General features: G+C 41.4%; 1 protein-coding gene across 4 annotated transcripts in view; it reads right to left on the bottom strand.

Moving 5' to 3' along the window:
* Positions 1-1720: 1720 nt before the first annotated feature.
* LOC134337584 (scaffold attachment factor B2-like) overlaps positions 1721-20980 on the bottom strand; it is a 98567-nt gene continuing 79307 nt past the window's right edge. Inside the window, exons 17-18 of one of the 4 annotated variants that reach the window (XM_063032733.1) lie at positions 18565-18631; positions 1721-2007 (exon numbers count right to left, since the gene is read on the bottom strand). In XM_063032733.1, coding sequence (XP_062888803.1) covers positions 1947-2007; positions 18565-18631 — 128 coding nt within the window. In that variant the 3' untranslated portion in view covers positions 1721-1946. Of the gene's footprint in view, positions 2008-10564; positions 10584-15671; positions 15749-18564; positions 18632-20980 lie in introns of those variants that run through there. The other 3 variants (XM_063032730.1, XM_063032732.1, XM_063032731.1) reach the window with 3 other exon arrangements.

Below are 20980 nucleotides of genomic sequence, written 5' to 3'. Positions count from 1 at the left end.
ACTCATTATGTTGTAACTGAGGTGAAAAGCATCAATGCAATCGGAACCCAATGGAGAAAAGAATAGGAGACGACAGTAAAGGCAAGGCTCTTTTGCCTGTCAAGTCTATGCTGCTCCTTTTGAAGAGTTCCCCAGCTATTCCCTGCTCTATCCCCAAAGTGTTAAATGAACTGCTTCTCCATGAAGCAGTTAGTTTTATTCACTTGTCCTCATGGCATTTCCCGTTATTTGACCTCTCAACTCTTCAAAGTAATACAGCAATTTACAGTACAAGTGACCTGGGTTCAATTCCTGCCATTGCCTGTAAGGAGTTTATACATTTTCCCCATGACCATGACCATGTGCGTTTCCTCTCACAGGTCAAAGACCTACTCGTTGGTAGATTAATTGGTCATTGTAAATTGTCTCGTGATTAGGCTCAGGTTAAATCAGGGGATTGCTGGGCCGCACAGCTCAAAGGGCTGGAAGGGCCTATTCTGTGCTGTATCTCAATAAATAAAAAAATTATACAGCACAGACACAGACCCTTTGAATCAACTCATCCATACCGACTAGGTTGTCTGCCTACCTGAGATAGTCCCACTTGCCTGCATTTGGCCTGTATCCATGAATTAAATGTCTTTTAATTGTTATAATTGTACCACCTTTACAGCTTCCTGTGGTAACTCGTTCCACATACCCACCATCCTCCATATGGAAAATTTGCACTAGGGTCCACTTCAAACCTTTCCCCTCTCATCTTAAACCTATGTCATCCAGTTTTAGACTCCCTACTTACGTAAAGGACTTTGTCCACCCACCTTATCTACACCTTCATGATTCTATTCAACCATTTGAAACAATTTCTCATGAATACTTTCTTCTGCGCTCCCTGTGATTTCATAATTTCCTTATCTCGAAGGAGTGAAACCACAGTTTCTTCAGTCTACCCACCAACCTACAACCCTCATCACTAGAATGTTCTTCCCTTACTCTTTTTATAAAGTGCAGTGCTCAGAATCGAGCAAGACCTTAAAACACAAGTTTCTATTGTGCCTTTGGGGAACAAAAACATACAGTGATGGGGCTAGATGGGCAAATAGACTGAAGCCAGGTATTTGAAATAAGGGTAATTATAAGAACAGAAAACAGACCAAGTGAATGGCAAATTAAATTAAGGGATGTTCGATCGTGAAACAGTAGTAGAAATTTTCAGGAGACGGAGAAAAAAAGTCTCCAAGAGGAGGACTTGTCACTGTGGTGAACTAAACAAATTACAGATAACAACATATTCGGTTTGGCAATGCAGGTAGAGCTTAATTCCCAGATCCGGCAACCCGGGTTTAATCCTGACATCAGGTGCTATCTGTATGGAGTTTGCATATTCTCCCTGTGATCGTGTGAGTTTCTTCTGGTCGTTTTGGTTTCCTCCGACGTCCCAAAGAATGAACGATTGGCTGCTGTAAGTTTAATTTGGTGAGGTGGGTGACAAAACTCGGGGAGATGATGCACATGTGAGAGAGAATAGGCTACAGGGAAATAAGGTAAGGAAATGGGACTGCTGAGAATGGTCTGAGGGCTGACAGATGTTATCAGAGGAAAATGAGTCATATGAGCGCATGGATTGCCAGGTTTTGACAGATTTTGAAGAATTCATATTGTCCTTTATGCAAATAGTCAAAGGAAAATTCAAGTATTACCGGACATAAATTTGGTATAAAAGGAGAAAATTTGATTTATTTTTTTTGTGAATGCACGTACATTTACGCAAGTAAATTGTTAATTACAAGAATACTTGTCACATTAAAACAATTGATTTGAATACTCAAGACATTAAACTATAACTACAGAACATTGGCAACTGCTTAAGCTTCTTATTAAGATAATGAACCATTTTTTAAATAAAGGTGTTGGTGTGTTCCTGAGGCATGTCTTCATGATATGTTTAAGTCTGATATCATCTGGTTTTAGCAGTTATCAAAAGCCGTAGAGACTGGTTGGAAGCCCCTTTGTACATAGTTTCCTTGGCTGTTAAAAAAACAAGATGAAAGCAGGTTATTTATAAAGATAATAAGTCACAACGTAAATTTAGCTTCAGTCTAGGGTCTAGAAATAAAGAACATTACTCAAGTGCATTGAACACATAAGAAATTTTCACAAATGAACACAGAAATGCAGCATTGAACCCACCCGACCTTAAAATAATACCAAAAATTTTCAACATCAACAAAGTTATTATCAGTCTCCTCGCCGCACGCCATGGAGGTGCTAATATAGGGAACTGTTTGAAAAGTCAAGGTGGGAAGCAGGTACAGAAGAGGATAATGTGAACACCACGAGTAGGAGATGCAAGAAGATATCAGGAGTGTCACATTACCAGGCTAATAAACTCCCTTGCACAGCAGCTTCCAGGTACACTGTGGTCACTCACCTGAGCTATACAGATATCAACCCCCAATGGAAAGGGAACACCTTGAACACAGGATCCCTTCCATCACACAGCCTGATTGATTGCCATTCAATATTATGGTTGATTTGACCTTTGCTCTCAACTCAGTATTCTTGCCAGGGACCTGGTGGTGTGGAACCTAATGACTTAATGACAAGAGCCTTCAGTGAAATGTAAATCAGAATCAAATTCAGGTTTAATATCACTGGCATATGTTGTGATATTTGTTGTTATGTGGCAGCAGTACATTGCAATACATAATAAAAACTGTAAATTACAGTAAGTATATGTGAGTGTATGTGTGTGTGTATATATACACACATACATACATGCACATATAAAAAGCTAAAATAAATATGTAGTGCAAAAAGAGAATGGAAAAAAGGTAGTGAGGGAATGTTCATGATTTCAATGTCCATTCAGAAATCTGATGGCAGAGGGGAAAATTTATTCCTGAATCATTGAGTCTGTGCCTCAGGCTCCTGTATGTCCTCCCTGATGGTAGCAATGAGAAGAGGGCATGTCCTGGGTGACGGGAGTCCTTAATGATGGATGTAACCTTTAACTTTTTTGAGATATAATTCCTTGAAGATGTACTGGATGCTGGGAAGGCCAGTGCCCATGATGGAGCTGACTGAGTTTACAATTTTCTGCAGCTTATTTTGATCCTGTGTAGTGCCCCTTCCCCAACGGCAGACAGTCAGAATGCTCTCCATAGTACATCAGTAGAAATTTGTGAGTGTTTGATGACATACCAATTCTCCTCAAACTCCAAATGTCATGCCTTTTTTGTAATTGCATCAATATGTTAGCCCAGGACAGATTCTCAGAGATGTCAACATCCAGGAACTTGAAATTGCTCTCCCTTTCCACTTTCTGGCCCCTCATCGAGTGTTCCTTTATCTTTCCGGTCCACAATCAATTTTTTGATCTTACTGACATTGAGTCCAAGGTTGTTGCTGAAATACCCAAGAAACGGGCACTGATACCTGAGATGGGTCTCTATTTAACAGCTTGTCAACTTGAAAATGATCCTTTCACCCCTAGACTTGATTTTCTGTCTGTCAATCTACTTGTGCCCTTAGATTGTTCAAGTGGCCTTTTCTGTGGCAACTTATTGAAAATACTAGTGGCCTTCCTTTATCCATTGTGGGAAGCTGTATGACAAAATAATCCACATGTGCTCCTGCACAAATTAACTAGTTGCTTTACTGTTGACCTGACAGAAGGTGCGTGCAAGCACTGAGCATTGCAGCAGAGATTAGGATGAGCAACCTCCCCCCAGGTGGACACTGTCACCTACTGGTCACATTACCCAAAGTACATACAACACTTGGCACAAGATTATTACTTCAGTACCAAGCTCAATCTAAGTCATTCAAAGTTCAAAGTTCACAGCAAAATTTATTATCAAAGTACAGACACATCACCACATAAAACCCTGAGATTCTTTTCCTGTGGGCATACTTAGCAAATCTACAGAACAAGTCATTGTAAACAGGATCAATGGACAACAAATTGTGCAAATGTAAATATAAATAAATAGCAATAAATAACAACCATGAAATAACAAGATAAAGAGACCATCGGTTGTGGAAACACCAGAAATAGAATGAGTGTAATTATCCCCTTTTATTCAAGAGCCTGATGGCTGTGGGATAGTAACTGATCTTGAACCTGGTGGTGCAAGTCCTGAGGCACCTGGGCCTTCTGCCTGATGCAAGAAAAGAGCATGGCCTGGGTGGTAAGGATCTTTGATGATGGATGCTGCTTTTCTATAGCAACATTTCATATAGATGTGCTCAATGATTGGAAGAGTTTTACCTGTGACATACTGGGCTAAATCACTACCTTTTGTAGGATTTTCTGTTCAAAGCCATTGGTATTCCCATACCAGGCCATAATGCAGCCAGTCAATACACTTTCCACCACACATCTGTAGAAGTTTTTGATAACGGAAAAAAAAGACGCTGTTGTGCTTTCTTTGCAATTAAATTTGTCAATGGGTCAAGGACAGGTAATCTGAGATAATGACACAGAGGAATTTTAGTTTACTAACTCTAACAGGTTGTGCATCACAACCTGGTATGGAAGTTGTCCTGTCCAAGACCAGAAGAAGCTGCGGAATATTGTGATCACAGCCCAGCACATCACACAAACCAATCTTCCGTCCTTGGACTCACTTTACACTGCATGCTGTCGGAGCAGTGCTGCCAGGATAATCATGGACATGACCCACCCAGCCAACACACTTTTCGTCCCTCTTCCCTCTGGGAGAAGGCTCAGGAGCCTGAAGACTCGTACAGCCAGATTTGGGAACAGCTTCTTTCCAACTGTGATAAGACTGCTGAATGGATCCTGATCCAGATCTGGGTCGTACCCTCCAAATATCCGGACCTGGCTCTCAGTTTTTTTTTGCACTACCTTACTTTCTACTTCCTATTTATGATAAATAATTTAATTTTTTAATATTAACTATCGATTTGTACTCCAGGCAGCGCAAAACGCAGAATCAAATATCGCTGTGATGATTGTACGCTCTAGTATCAATTGTTTGGTGACAATAAAGTAAAGTGAAGTATCCACCTCTGGCTCATGGACCTCTGATTTCCCTCTGCTGAAGTCCACAATCACTTCTTTGGTCTTATTGACATTGAGTGAGAGGTTGCTGTTATTACACCACTCAGCCAGATTTTCAATTTCCTTCCTGTATGCTGATTCATCACCACCCCTTTGATACGGCCCACAACGGTGGTGTCATCAACAAACTTGTATATGGTGTTGGGGCTGTACATAGCCACACAGTCACAGGTGTAAAGAGAGTAGAGCAGAGAGCTAAGCACACATCCTTCCTGTGCTGATGGAGATTGTGCAGGAGATGTTTTAGCCAATCTGAACTGACTGGGGTCTACACAATGGGGGAAATCCAGGATCCAATTGTGCAAGTAATATTGAGGCCCAGCTCTTGGAGTTTACTGATTAGTTTTGATGAGATGATAGTCACAGTCATAGTCATAGTCATAGTCATACTTTATTGATCCCGAGGGAAATTGGATTTTGTTACAGTTGCACCAACCAAGAATAGAGTATAAATATAGCAATATAAAACCACAAAAAATCAAATAATAATATGTAAATTATGCCAGGAAATAAGTCCAGGACCAGCCTATTGGCTCAGGGAGTCTGACCCTCCAAGGGAGGAATTGTAAAGTTTGATGGCCACAGGCAGGAATGACTTCCTATGACGCTCTGTGTTGCATCTCGGTGGAATGAGTCTCTGGCTGAATGTACTCCTGTGCCCAACCAGTCCATTATGTAGTGGATGGGAGACATTGTCCAAGATGGCATGCAACTTGGACAGCATCCTCTTTTCAGACACCAGTTCCATCCCCACAACATCACTGGCCTTACGAATGATGGTATTGAAAGCTGAGTTGTAATCAATAAAGAGCATCCTGATGTATGCATCGTTGCTGTCCAGGTGTTTCAGAGTTGTGTGAAGAGGCAATGAGATGGCATCTGCTGTAGACCTGGTGCTTCGGTGGGCGAATTGGACTGTATCCAAGTCGCCACTCAGACATGAGTTGATGTGCTTCAACACCAGCCTCGCTAAACACTTCATTACTGTGGACGTAAGTGCCACTGGCGATAGTTATTGAGGCAGGTTACCATACTCTTCTTGGGCACCGGGATGGTTGAAGCAGGTGGGTACCCCACACTGCCGGAGCGAGAGGTTGAAGATATCTGTGACTACACCAGCCAGTTAGTCAGCACAGGCCTTCAGTACTTGGCCAGGTACTCCATCCAGACCAAATGCTTTCCTTGGATTCTCTCTCTTGAAGGCAGCCAGCACGTCATCTTCAGGGACTGAGACCAAACGATCATCAGGAGACATTGGGGTGTGCAATTGTTCCTCCCTGTTCCGGTAGTCAAAGCGAGCATAGAAAGCATTGAGCTCATCTGGAAATGAAGGCTCTGCTGTCCCCTAAGTCGCAAGGTTGTGGTATTAAAACCCTGCCACAGTTGTCGAGCATCCCTAGAAGAACCACCGTAGCTACGCATGATGTAGATGTTAGAGATGCAAAACCCATAAAACAACATCTGTATCGAATGAACAGGGAAAAATGTGAACTTCCTGAACAAGAAATTAAGTATATGTTAGAGAATGATATTGTTAGATATTCTAATTCCAATTGGAGTTCACCGTGTGTTATGGTGCCTAAGCCAGACCGTAGTATTAGGTTTTGTACGGATTACAGAAAGGGGAATGCTGTGACAAAAACTGATACATATCCAATCCATAGGGTAGATGATTGTGTGGATAAAGTTGGACAGGCCAAATTCCTTACAAAAATTGATTTGTTAAAAGTTTATTGGTGTGTTCCATTGACGGATAGAGGTAGAGAGATTTCAGCATTTGTAACCCCATCTGGGTTATATGAATTTTATGTTCTTCCATTTGGGATGAAGAATACACCAGGTACTTTTCAGAGGATGATTAATAGTGTGATTCAGGGATTAAAAGATACAGATGCCTATATTGATGATTTAGTTACTGGAAATAATACGTGGAAAGCACATATTACGGTGGTGGAGAAGTTATTTGAGAGACTTTCAAAAGCTAACTTAACTATTAACTTAGCTAAAAGTGAATTTGGTCATGTCACAGTGACTTACCTTGGTTATGTTGTGGGTCAGGGAAAATTAGCACCTGTTCAAGCAAAAGTTCAGGCAACTTTAGAAGTACCCACTCCAACTGGTAGAAAAACTCTCAGAAGATTCTTGGGTATGGTAGGATATTACAGAAAATTTTGTAAGGATTTTGCAAACATTGCTCTTCCATTAACTAAACTCTTGAAGAAAAATGAAAGGTTTGTTTGGACAGAGTCTTGTCAAGAGGCATTTGATAAATTGAAAACTATAATATGTAGTCAACCTGTACTTAAATTTTGTTAGCTGTAGATGCTAGTGATGAAGCTGCAGGAGCAGTGTTACTTCAAAAAGATGATGGTGATGAAGTTGATCGTCCGGTAGCTTATTTTTCTAAGGAATTTAATGCCCATCAAAGAAATTATTCAACAATAGAGAAAGAATTGTTATCTCTTGTTCTGGCTTTACAACGTTTTGAAGTGTATGTTGGTACTCCTCATAAACCACTCACAGTTTATACCGATCACAATCCATTAGTGTTTTTGAGTAAGATGAAAAACAAAAATAGAAGATTATTAAATTGGAGTCTAATGTTACAGGAATACAATATCTTGATCACTCATATTAAGGGTAAAGATAATGTGATCGCTGATTGTCTGTCTAGATGTTAAATGTACAATGAAAATTTGTTTTTTTATGGAGTGATATTTTAACATTTGTGACACTCCTACTGTACATTAGCTTGTAAAGGGATGAAAGATAAGACTATATATATTGTGTATTTTGTAAATTTTATACCTTTGTATTTTTTTTGTATAAATTGTTAAAATTTTGTTCTTTAAGAGATGAACATTTTTTTGGAGGGAGGTGTTACATGCTCAAGGAGACCTTTTTTTTGTGAGAATGATATAATGGTCTTTTGGAGGTCACCTGATGTGATTTTCCCACCGATGTGAGGTCATGTGATGACATGTGCACCATGGGTATATAAGGGTAGATCCCAGACGACACAGTTAGTCTTAGTTTGTAGATTTCCAGGTAGAATGTGCTGTGTCTCCGTTTCTGTTGCGTGTTTCTGTTTGTGACGCAGTTTCATTTTTGAAACGGTTGTGCGTTCTGTTGCAAGATAGAATATTATTGGACTGGAAATTTTTGCTAGATGTGCTGATGTACCTCATTCCAGCAGTAGAAGGGAGAGTGAAGACTTTATCGAAGTACAGGACCCGAAGATGAGAGGAGTCAGCATCATTCAGCAGTTTAACAAAGGATCGACCTTATTGAGTCTTCGTTGGAGGAGAAGCGACCTGCATCGAGATAACTCTTGCCAAAAGAGGTTTGCTCTCTCTAAAAGAATTTAAGGTCAGTTGGTTTAAACTGTTTATTTACTGCATCATGAATCCTTTGGACAGAACCAGCAGGAAAGTCACACCTATGAAGAAATCCTTCTCCAGAGAAGTCTCTCCCAATTGAACGTATAAATCTGTTGAACTTTCAACTTTACCATTTTAAGAACTATATCTGACTTTACCGCTTTAAGAACTGTTTTTGCATTTAATGCTTTAAGAACCAGTGCCGAGTGACGATTTGTTGAACAGCTGCATAACGGTTAACTTCCGGTTAAGGTTTTCGTTTGTATTTTCCTTATCGTTTATCCATGTTTAATAAATGTTTGGTTGTTTTTATATAACCTGTCTCGATTGCTATTCATTGTTGCCGGTTACGTAACAAGACCAGCTGGCTGAGATTCTCACTGACATCTTCAACATCCCCCTGAGCAGTGTCGTCGTTCCTACGTACTTCAAGGCCACCACCAGAATTACTGGCAAATGTCATGAAATTTGTTGTTTTGCGGCAGCACTATACGGCAATACATAATAATAAAAACTATAAATTACAGTAAGTATATGCAAAAAATATAATTCTAAAATTTCAGATGGGTTCCAAGATTCCATTATTTGATCCTCATAAGCCTTCTTGGTAGCACAAGAATGGTAGTATTGACTTCCTTTTATCTGTGCATTCAACTGTTGACTTACTGCCTGCATTTCATAATAGGCCTAACCTAGCTCTCAGCTGGCATTTCTTGATATTCATGTGGCCATTTAATATATGGAGTAATGCTTTTTGCATCATTATGATCGACGATCCAACACAACTTTTCAGCAAGATGTCATATTTGACTGATTAATAGCGTCTGCTTCTTTCACCTACCCAGACCACCCTCAAATCATTCCTTGAAAAAAGGATCTGCAACTCCTCAAATTTGTCCGTCTTTGAACTTGCTCAACTTTATCATTATATTCATACCTGGATCATCTCAAGTTTCTCCTGGCCTAACTGGCAAAGTCATAGACATGCTACCCACTCTAACCATGTTTCTTTTCCATGCTTGTATTTCAGAGTGAAATTATAACTCTGAAGTCTGAACAGAAATATTTGCAGCCTTGTGATCTCTAATGTTCTACTTGAAGATTTACTCTAGTGCAGGGTTTCTCAACTGGGGTTCCACAAGAGATCGTGATTTTAAAAAAAAACGCCTTTTGTGCTCGCAGTTGCGGGAAGTGACCGAGCAACCCAATTAGCAATCTCGTTAGAGGTCTCTCAGCCCAGTATGACAGTGCGCAGTAGAGCTCTGTTTATTTGGTTGAATCCATTCTCAGTTTTTGATGCGAGATAGGGGAGGCCGTTGATAAATTGAGAGGAAAGGATGGTAGGCATGAAGTGTGTTTTACAAGCATTGAATGGACTTGCCTAACCTGGGCTGTGATGTCAGCCTCTCCCTACCAAATTACCTTCCCCAATTTCCCCTTACGTGCTACTGGACTGACTTATGGGAGCAAACAAACCCTACTAGTGCAGGAGAAAATTGGAGGGAAATTTTCATTCTAAAGAAGGAATTCTTATAAGCTGCAACTCAGCAGAACATATTACCCAGAAAAAGAAAAGTCACACATTTGGTGAGAACCTAATAATGCCAGATGTAAAAATATAGCTGGTGAAATGCTAGGACAAGATGGACTACAAGAAATTGAAAAGTTGCACTCTCAAATAGTACAGTAATTTGAATTTTGAATTTATTTAAATCTTACATCCATCCCACAACATGAGGGAGTAAAAATCTTTACGTTATGACTCCATCGCAATGCAAAGACATGCAAATTCATAAGTCTAATGGCTGGTAGGTAGAAGCTGTCCCATAGCCTGTTGGTCCTGACTTTAATGCTGCGGGTACCATTTGTCTGATGGAAGCAGCTGAAACAGTTTATAGTTTGGGTGACTAGTGTCCCCGATGAACTTCCAGGCCTTCTTTATGCACCTGCTGCTGCTGGAAGTTCACGTCCACAGAATCATTGGGCTGTCCGCACCACTCTCTGCAGTGCCCGGTGATCAAAGTTGATGCAGTTCCCATACCAGGTGGTGACACAGCCAGTCAGGATGCTCTCAATTGTACTGTTGACGTACTGATGACATGTCACATGATGCTGAAGAGGTTTTGTGTGATTAACTGAAAAACAACAGCTTCTCTATCAGGTTGATGAGTCAACAGATTTCACCAGTAAATGTCATGTTGTAGCATTTGTAAGATTTGTAAATGATGGTGAAATTCAAGGAAACATTTTCTGTTGCAAAGAACTGCCCATAACAAGTAAAGGCCAAGATAGATTTAATGTTTTGTCTTCACACCTGGAAACACAAGGTCTGTCTGGAGGAACTGTGTTGGCATCTGTACTGATAATGCCCCATCAATGGTTGGCTCCATGAAAGGTTTCATTTCTCTTGTCAACGAAAAGCAAATCCTGACATTGTCATAACACATTGCTTTCTTTACAGAGAGGTACTGCTGTCAAAAACTCTTGGAGATGAAATGAAAAAGAGTTCTGGATGATGCTACAAAAATAGTTAACTTTACTAAACAAAGACCAGTTCACATGAGAATATTTGAAAAACTGTGTGAAAACCTGGACAAAGAATACAGTTGAACAAGTCTCTGCAAGGCCCTGGAGAAAATGTTTTGACTTCAAGTGACAAGATTCATGGATTTAAAAGGAAACTGAGCCTTTGGAAAAATCATGTTGCAAAAGGAAATCTTGAAATGTTTCCACTGCTGCTTAGGCTTGAGAGTGAGGAAAGATATCAGAAAGTCTAGAGTCTTATTGAAAACCACCTGGAAGAACTGTAGAACAAAATTGAACAGTATTTTTCCTCCCTTTCATCACAAGTGTATGACTGCGTGAGGGACCCTTTCTCTAAATCTTCTGCTCAGCCCGAGAACTTGACTTTAAGAGAAGAGGAAGAACTTTGTGAGCTGCGGTTCAAGATGAGATTTACTGACCTGCCCCTAGACAGGTTCTGGATTTCTGTGAAAGAAGAGTACCCTGCCAATCATAGGAAAGCAATGAACATTTTGCTGCAGTTTTCAACTTCTTACATGTGTGAGCAAGCTTTTTCTTGTTTAACAATCATCAAGAGCAAGAGTAGAAATCAACTCATTTCTGTTAAAGGTGAAATCTGTTTGTGCTTATTATGTTTGTCTTATCAGGTTTTTAAAATTAATGAAAGGGAAGGCAAGATTAATTTCAAGAAAGGTAAGCTAAGCTTAACTATCTGTTTTTTTTTCAAGAAAGGTTGGCTAAAATTTCATTCTGTACTGAAAAAAGCATCAACAATCATTTTTGGATGATCACTTCTACAACTTACTGATCATGCTTCGGGCAGGTGGGGCTCATCAGCCTTGGACGGCAGCCCGCCTAGGAGAAGGAAAACTCTGATTTCAAACCTCCGCGGCCTTGCAGCCATACCCACCCATGGGAAAGGGTTGGGAGTAAACCCTGAGGAAGAAATCTGGAGCTGGGGTCCATAAGGCAGTTTGATGTTATTTACAACTTCACTCTGGCAACCTCTGTGTCTACACTGGTGCCAAGCTGTACTGGCACTTTCCCTTGCCTTGGACTACATCAGTGATGTGGAGAGGGGGAACCCGCTGCATGGGCAACAGCTGATTCTTCAAATCTTCCCGCCCAGTCTTGCACCCTGGAAAGGCCACAGTCCACTAGGGCCGCAAACCCATGATCCCCTGGGAACGATGGCTGCCTACTACTACTGATCACGTCAACGTACCATGAGCTATAGATGTAATTTTTATGCAGAGGTTCCCTAAGGCCTGAAAATTATTTCAAGGGATCCTCCAGGGCAAAAAGGTTGAGGAAGGCTGAGTTAGTGAACCCTCTACAATGAATTTTCTATCCCATGAGTGCAATTGCTAATAGCACTCTAAATTGGGGCATTTTGTTTCCACTGATGGAAATGCCATGGTTTCAAATGTGATTCACATGCCAGGCTGTACTAGGGCAGCCCTGATGTTAGTAGAGAGCTAGTTACCTGTAAAATGGCAACCTTTGTAAAATTGCACACCACCATATCAAATGCTGGAGAATGAGATTCATGGGGATGTACTGATGGGGGCAGATTTTGTTGGGAGCAAACATTAACCCATTGGCAAACAGCCACCTGCGATGCAAAGGTTTGTTAAGAACTCATTTCATGGGACTGTGAACACCAGTGCTCTTCTTTCAAATTTACTGCATGATTTGCTGCAAGAAGTTAAAACTCATCCCTAGGAAGCTCCTCAAAACTTCTGTACCACTGCAAGTTTTCTTGGGCTTGGCTTAACACTTCCAATGTATAAACCAAACTAAGAGCAGACCCCCTGATTGGGATGATTCATTTGTCCGCATTCATCTTCCTAATGTGACGATATCCTGAGTTATTCATTATGGACTCTGCTTTTAAAAAAGAGAGAGAGAGAGCGTGCAGCTGTACAGCACAAACAACTTGTTATTGAGAGAGAGAGAGAGAGAGAAGGGTGAAGAATGCTCACAGTTCGTTTGGGATTTTTGCAAGGACACTGCCAGCTTCTGAGTTCCTACAGAGAGAGAAGGGAGGAGCTACTTGATGGACAGCTGGTGTTCAGCACGACAGTATTTAAACCAGCGTAGTTGCTTGTTTCACAGGACACGCAGATGCACTAAGGTGTGGTGAAGTTACCACTATTCTGTTCAGGAGTCCACGAGTGTGGGACTGAGGATTGATCTTGAGGGATCGATCTGTGATTATTAGTGCATGAAAGAGCAACCCTGTGGAGTCTATCAGTGTGTGTAACCTTTGCCTGGGATGGTAGACTATCACTTGAAGACGGTCAAGTTTGGCTAACTTGGAAGTTTCGGAAGACAACGGGAAGAATCGACGGCATCGACTTACTCGGACAGCCACAACACCTCTCTCTCTCCCCATCACTACTCAACTCAATACCACGAACTGAACTGACTATACCTATACCATCTAAAGACTGTATCATTTATCACCTGGGCTGAGAAAAGTTTGGGAACTTTATTTACTCACTTATATATGCCTGAACTTTGCTAACCTGTTTGATTTATCTGAATTTATATTACTGTATTGCATAGTTACTTATAAACTCCATTAGTTAACAGCAATACCAGACTCCAAGCTGTTTTCCATTCCTGCTGGTTCTTTAACCCGTTACAGGGTACGTGACACTGAGTTTCATCTGTTTCTTTCTGAAGCTGTTTCAGGAGATTGGTATTTGTATCAGCAAAATGTGTCAAACAGTAGTGAGCTGTCCACTCTATCTATTCCTCTTAATATCTTGTACACCTCTATCATGTCTCCTCTCATCGTCCTTCTCTCCAAAGAGTAAAGCCCTAGCTCCCTTAATCTCTGATCATAATCCAGACTCTCTAAACCAGGCAGCATCCTGGTAAATCTCCTCTGTACCTTTTCCAATGCTTCCACATCCTTCCTATAGTGAGGTGACCAGAACTGGACACAGTACTCCAAGTGTGGCCTAACCAGAGTTTTATAGAGCTGCATCATTACCTCGCAACTCTTAAACTCTATCCCTCGACTTATGAAAGCTAACACCCCATAATCTTTCTTAACTACCCTATCTACCTGTGAGGCAACTTTCAGGGATCTGTGGACATGTACCCCCAGATCCCTCTGCTCCTCCACACTACCAAGTATCCTGCTATTTACTTTGTACTCTGCTTTGGAGTTTGTCCTTCCAAAGTGTACCACCTCACACTTCTCTGGGTTGAACTCCATCTGCCACTTCTCAGCCCACTTCTGCATCTTATCAATGTCTCTCTGCAATCTTCGACAATCCTCTACACTATCCACAACACCACCAACTTTTGTGTTGTCTGCCAACCCATCCTTCTACCCCCACATCCAGGTCGTTAATAAAAATCACGAAAAGTAGAGGTCCCATGTAGAGTTTAAAAGTAGTTGGAGAATGCATGGGGGAGCTTGGTGTGAACAGATTCTGGATTACCATCTTACACAATCCCTCAATGTTGAGTACTTGATTACATGTTCCGTGGGTTCTGAGAAGGGCTGATGAGGTTACAGGCACCACAATAGTTGAACCAGGAAGTATTTAATGAGTTATTGGGGAGGACTAGGTTTCATACACAACTTCTGCTATTTCTCTTGATTTCCTGTGTAAACAATGTGGCCTGTTCGTTGGAATGAGCTGAGTGTAATTAGAGGGTCTGCAGAGAACAGTGGCCTAGGAGAGGAATGTTGGTTCACTTCATCTACAAGCACATTTACAAGATCTTGCAGACATGGTGTTGGTGGTACTTCTTATGTTTTGAAGTGCTTGCTATGGCAGTCCATGTCTCTCAACCATGTAATCATTGCTACCTGGTGGATCATGAGTTTTTTTGCCAAGTTTGTCTTAATCTGCCAATACCTTTTCTCTGAGAACTGAAGGCTGCAGTTGTGCACTGGAAACAGTGATGAACTTTATCACTGATATCTGCCTTCACTAAGATCTAGCAATCAAGGTTTGAAAGTAATCATACTTTGCAGGGCCTTTGTTGGCCTTTATTGACAGAGGCTGGTTTTGAGGAAGCTTCATATGAGTGAATACCTTGAGTAAGCTGCAACTGGTCTAATGACCTGGAGTTCAGCCTCCAAAAGTCAACAGCATTTTACAACTCAAAAACCTTGGCACTGCTGTCAAAGTCAAGGAAATTTAACAATTTCACATTCATTCTACAGATCAGCTCCAGTTCAGAAGGAAGTTTGCTGGCGGTGAGTTGGAACACTGCAGCAAGAAAGTTTAATAAATGTTGAGGGTGATGACACACCTTGCCCAGGACTGAGATTGGACCCAATGATTGCTTGGCAGAATTGTGGCTTACCTCAAAGGTAACAGTCACATGTATAATTGAACCAGATTTCTGAGGACAGCCAAAGCTTGGCAGAATTGTGGCTTACCTCAAAGGTAACGGTCATATGTATAATTGAACCAGATTTCTGAGGACAGCCAAACTTAGGAAGCATTCTTCACAGTTCCTTTCATTGACAGATGAAGACTTTAGTTGGGTCAGAGTTGGCTGGTGAGGTGACTGATATCACTCCTTGCATGTTTTCCTGGTGTTGTCACATGGTGATCATTCCTTTTAGGCCTTTATCACCCAGTTGCACTTGCATACGCAGACGTGAAGTGTTCTGAGAGGCTAGTGAAACATTATCACCTCCTGCCTGAGAGGCGACTTGGATCCGCTCTGATTTGCCTATCAAAGCAACAGGTCTACAGCAGATGTCATCTCACTGGCTCTTCAATCAACCCTGGAACATCTAGACAGCAAAGGTGTATACATTAGGATGCTCTTTGTCGATTACAGCTCAGCATTTAATATCATCACCCCCTCAAAACTAATCAATAACGTCCAAGACCTTGGCCTAAATACCTCCTGTGTAATTGGATCAAGAGACCCCAGTCAGTTTGAGATTGATAACAACATCTCCTCCATGATCTCCATCAGCACAGGTACACCACAGGACTTAGTTCCCTGCTCTACTCACTTTACACCTATGCCTGTGGGGCTAAGAACAGTTCCAAACCATATTCAAGTTTACTGATGACACCACTGTTTTGGGTCAAAGCAAAGGAGGTGATGATTCAGCATGCAGGAGGGAGGTTCAAAATTTGGCTGAGTGGTGTCACAACAATAACCTCTCTCTCAATGTTAGCAAGACCAAGGGATTGAACGTAGACTTCCAGAGAGGGAAACCAGATGTCCACAACCCAGTCCTTATGGGAGGATCAGAGATGGAGAGGGTTAGCAACTTTAAATTCCTGGGAGTTACTATTTCAGAGGACCTCTCCTGGACCCAGCACGTAAGTGCAATTGCAAAGAAAGCACAGAAACGCCTCTACTTCCTTGGGAGTCTGCAGAGATCCAGCACAACATCTAAAACTTTGACAAACTTCTATAGCTGTGTAGTGGAGAGTGTATTGACTGGCTGCGTCACAGCTTGGTATGGAAACACCAATGGTTTTGAATGGAAAATCCTACAAAAGGTAGTGGATTTGTCCCAGTCCATCACGGGTAAAGCCCTCCCAACCATTGAGCACATCTACATGAAACGTTGTCATAGGAAAGCAGCATCCATCATCAGAAATCCCCACCACCCATCCTCTTTTCTCACTGCTGCCATCAAGTAGAAGGTACAGGTGCCTCAGGACTCACACCACCGGGTTCAAGAACAGTTACTACCCCTCAGCCATCAGGCTCTTGAACAAAGGGGATAACAACACTCACTCACATCGAGATGTTCCCACAACCAGTGATCTCACTTTAAGGACTCTTTTATCCTATTATCTCATGTTCTCATTACTTATAGCTATTTATTTATATTTGCAGCTGCTGTGTGTCATCTTCTGCACTCTAGATGATCTTTCATTGATCCTGTTATAATTACTATTCTATAGATTTTCTGAGTATGCCCACAGGAAAATGAATCTCTGGGTTGTATATGGTGACATATATGTATTTGAATAATAAAATTTACTTTGAACTTTGGATGGAACCCACAATACAATTTGGGTGACTCTCCCAGCAGCTTGGTAATGACTTCCCTGTTGCAGACAGCTGGGAGATACTTCTATAATGTCCACAATCAATATCTCTTTTCCTGAAGAAGGTCACAATTACAGCATCTGGTGTCTCTTCACAAATATAGGAGATATTGCTGTAAATCAGTGTTAAGTGCTTCTACCGTTTTTGTAGAATACTTCAGCAGGGCATATTATCTTGAGGCTATGTCTGTGGTATTTTCAAGATGACATATAGTATGGCTTTTTCAACCTTTTATTGGTCTGACGGTGGCGAGTCTGAATTTAATATTGCACTGTGAAATGGAGCCAAGGACAGAGTCTCAGCTGAGGAGCTCTTTGAAGTAATCCTTCCAATGGGTGCTAACCCATTTCTAGCTCTCAGAGATGTAGGCCAGAGGATGTTCGAGCTATAAGTGGTCTTGATGTGCTAAAGAATCCACTTGCATCATGGCTACAGCCAGTTGCTGGATCTCCCCCGATTTCTCCACCAACCATTTGTTCTTTAGGTCACGTGTTTTTTGTTGGACCTCAGCCTTCAAGTGCCTGTAAAGCTGTTTTTTTTCCATAGAAGTGTGATCAAGTTTCCATTCCAAGAAGGCCTTGCGTTTTCGACTAATTAGCTCCTGGATCTCATGGTCATTCTCATCAAACCATTCCTGGTGTTTTCTGGTAGAGGAGTCAAGAGCAGTAGCAGAGTATTAGGGAGCTTGGTGTAACAGGGTCTGTATATGCAGAGAGTAATGAATAATTGACTTATCTAAAAATAAGTGCAAAGAAGAGTTCAAGTACTGGGACAGGACTGGTACAATCAGGACTACTTCAAACTGGACTAGTACAATCAGGATTGACCTGAAAGCTTAAGAGAGAACTCTGAGATACACAACATGAAGAGAAAAGCTAGAATGGATCATATCTAGGACAATTAGGATAAGGACAGAAAGGATAGGCAAAGTGACTGAAATCTCCTGGGAAGTGAAACTGATAAGTGTGCTGTCTTTCTCCAATATTCTGCTTGCCCTATGATGACATATATAACAATCAGAAATATTTCAGGAGTGCCGACATTAGCAGCAGCAGAAGATGCTATTACATCTCCGCAAGCAAACCCAGACCTTATTGGGGATCAGGAGAACATAGGAAGTCAAGTTATCTTGTTTACCATTTATTTATATGGAGATTTATATTTATTTTTCTCTGAAAGTTGAAGATATAGACATAGCATTATAGTGATAAGAGTTCTGTTAATTCACAATAAAACTATGAAAAAGAACAGTCAAATAAAACACAAAATAAAATACAACCTCCATTACCACTCTGGCACAAAACCTACTGATAGAATATTAACATCAAATGGCAGATGGAAAGGTTAAATTGAATAACAATTGTTTACATACCAATCGTGCTCATGCATACCATCAACGTATGAATGAAGTACATGGATAGATATTTTATCAAGTAAAATTCCACAAATACAATTGGCAATTATTTTTAAATTTCGATAGTCCACATTCTCTGAAATATGTAATGCCAAGAGACCTTTCCTGCTACTTACTTCTGCTGTCCTCCTCTGTGCATAGTGTAACTTGTTCCAGACTGGCCAGACGTGTCCCGGTCATCACCTACAACAGCAGTACATTAGTGAGTAATCTTCATACTCAGGTAGCTAATCAATCAACATGGAAACACCTTATGAACATAATAAACAATGAATCACAAATTAAATTTGAATTAAATGAGGTGGGGGCAAGACGTTACAGAAACAATCAACATTATGAGAAAGAGTAGCATGTTAGAAGCTTTCCAGTCCATGATAAGAACAGGGAGTACCACAGCAGTAATCAATGTACCAGCAAAAATTGAGCAGGGGATCTGAGTGGGGCTAAAACAAACAAGGTTCCACATATCCCAAACAGACAAGTATACTTAGGACCCAAACAGACACTCTATTTGAGGAAAATGAATGAAGTCAAAAGGAATTGAACAATTTGTGAACATGTTCAGACAGAAGAATGGTGGTCATCTAAACCAGTGGTCCCCAACCACCGGGCCGCAAAGCATGTGCTACCGGGCCGCGAGGAAACGACGTGAGTCAACTGTACCTTTCCTCATTCCCTGTCACGCCCTCTGTTGAACTTGAATGCTCGCGAGGTCATCAGTTGGGCATTAACCTGCAACTACTCGATGAGTAAAAAACAAACGTCGCTTGAGAGTTTCTTTGGAAGAGATAGTAGGGGACATAAAAGACCTAACGATGATGATCATGCAGAGACTGCAAAAAAAAAGAAAGCTTCCTTTAACAGAAAATACAACGAGTCATACATAAAATATGGCTTTATTGTGACTGGTGACTCGCATGCTCCAAGCCCCGCGTGTGATATGTGGAGACAAGCTGTCTAATGAGGCAATGAAGCCCTCAAAACTGCTTCGACACCTTGAGTCTAAGCACCCTGCACTTAAAGACAAACCCGTTGAGTTTTTTCAGCAGGAAAAAACATGAGCAAGCGGGACAGAAGCAAGTGCTGAGAGCCACCACCTCCACAAATGCTGCTGCTCTGAGAGCGTTGTACTTAGTGGCTAGCCATATTGCAAAGGCTAAGAAGCCTTTCACTGTTGGTGAAGAATTGATTCTGCCTGCTGCCAAGACATGTGCTGTGAACTGTTGAGAGAAGCTGCAGCTAAAAAGATGGTACAGGTTCCATTTCAGCTACCACAGTTTCAAGGAGAATTGATGACATAGCGGAGGACATGGAAGCACAGCTGTTGGATCAGTAACGAGTCTGGTTTCACTACCCGAGTCAAAGACGTTGCTCCTGAATGCCAGTCTACACACTGTGTCACACAGAGGGAAATGCTGGCTAGCCGAAAAATGTCACCTGATCTTAACAGTGTATTGAGTGATGTTGTTGAAGTTATCAATCACATCAAAGCAAAAGCCCTTAACTCACATCTGTTTGAGCAGCTTTGCGAGGAAATGGATGCAAAGCACAAACGCCTTCTCTTACACACTGAAGTCAGGTGGCTATCAAGGGAGAGAGCCTGGCCAGGGTTTTTGAGTTAAGAGAGCAGCTACAGAGATTTCTTTCAGCAAAAAGGTCACCACTGGCAGCACACTTCAGTGACGAGGAGTGGATAGCAAAACTCTCTTATCTGTGTGACATCTTCAACCTGCTCAATGAACTCAATTTGTAACTTCAGGGGAGAATGACAACTGTCTTCAAGTTGGCAGATAAAGTGTCTGCTTTCAAAGCCAAGCTGGAAATGTGGGGACGGCGAGTGGACAGGGGCATATTTGACATGTTCCCAACATTAGCTGGGATTTTAGGAGAGACTGAGGCTGCGCCACCCTTCTCACAGCTGGTGTGCGATCATCTAACTTCGCTGTTGACAGAATTTGAGCATTACTTCCCAACCACAAATGACCCAAGACGTGCAAAGGAATGGGTCCATGACCCATTTGTGAATGTCCCCGGTGAATCATCCATGTCAGCACGGGTAGAAGATCAACTCCTCAAGCTTGCAAATGACGGTGGGCTGAAAAGTATGACTTAACATCTCTGCCGGCATTCTGAATCAAAGTCAAGGCTGAATATCTTGAGATAGCCATGAAAGCACTGAAAACGGTGCTTCCATTTCCAACATCATATTGCGAAGCAGGATTTTCTGCAATTAATGCAATGAAAACTAAATTGCGGAATAGACTGGACATAAGGAACCCCCTTCGAGTATCGCTGTCTCCCATCACCCCTCGATGGGACCGTCTTGTTGCAGGGAAACAAGTCCAGGGCTCCCACTGATTCAGCGATATTGGTGTGTTGCAATGATTTTATAAGTTCATACGAGGAAAATATGCGCTGTGTGTTTAATATTAAATTTGTTAGGTAAACCCTTTTAGAAACAAAATTGAGTGTATTATTAGCCACTTATAAGTGACATAGTTTCACCTATATTCCGGTCGTGATTAACACCCC

The sequence above is a fragment of the Mobula hypostoma genome, chromosome 24 (assembly GCF_963921235.1).
Source record: "Mobula hypostoma chromosome 24, sMobHyp1.1, whole genome shotgun sequence".
NCBI classification, from domain to species: domain Eukaryota; kingdom Metazoa; phylum Chordata; class Chondrichthyes; order Myliobatiformes; family Myliobatidae; genus Mobula; species Mobula hypostoma.
This window is presented reverse-complemented; position numbering and strand designations above follow the sequence as displayed.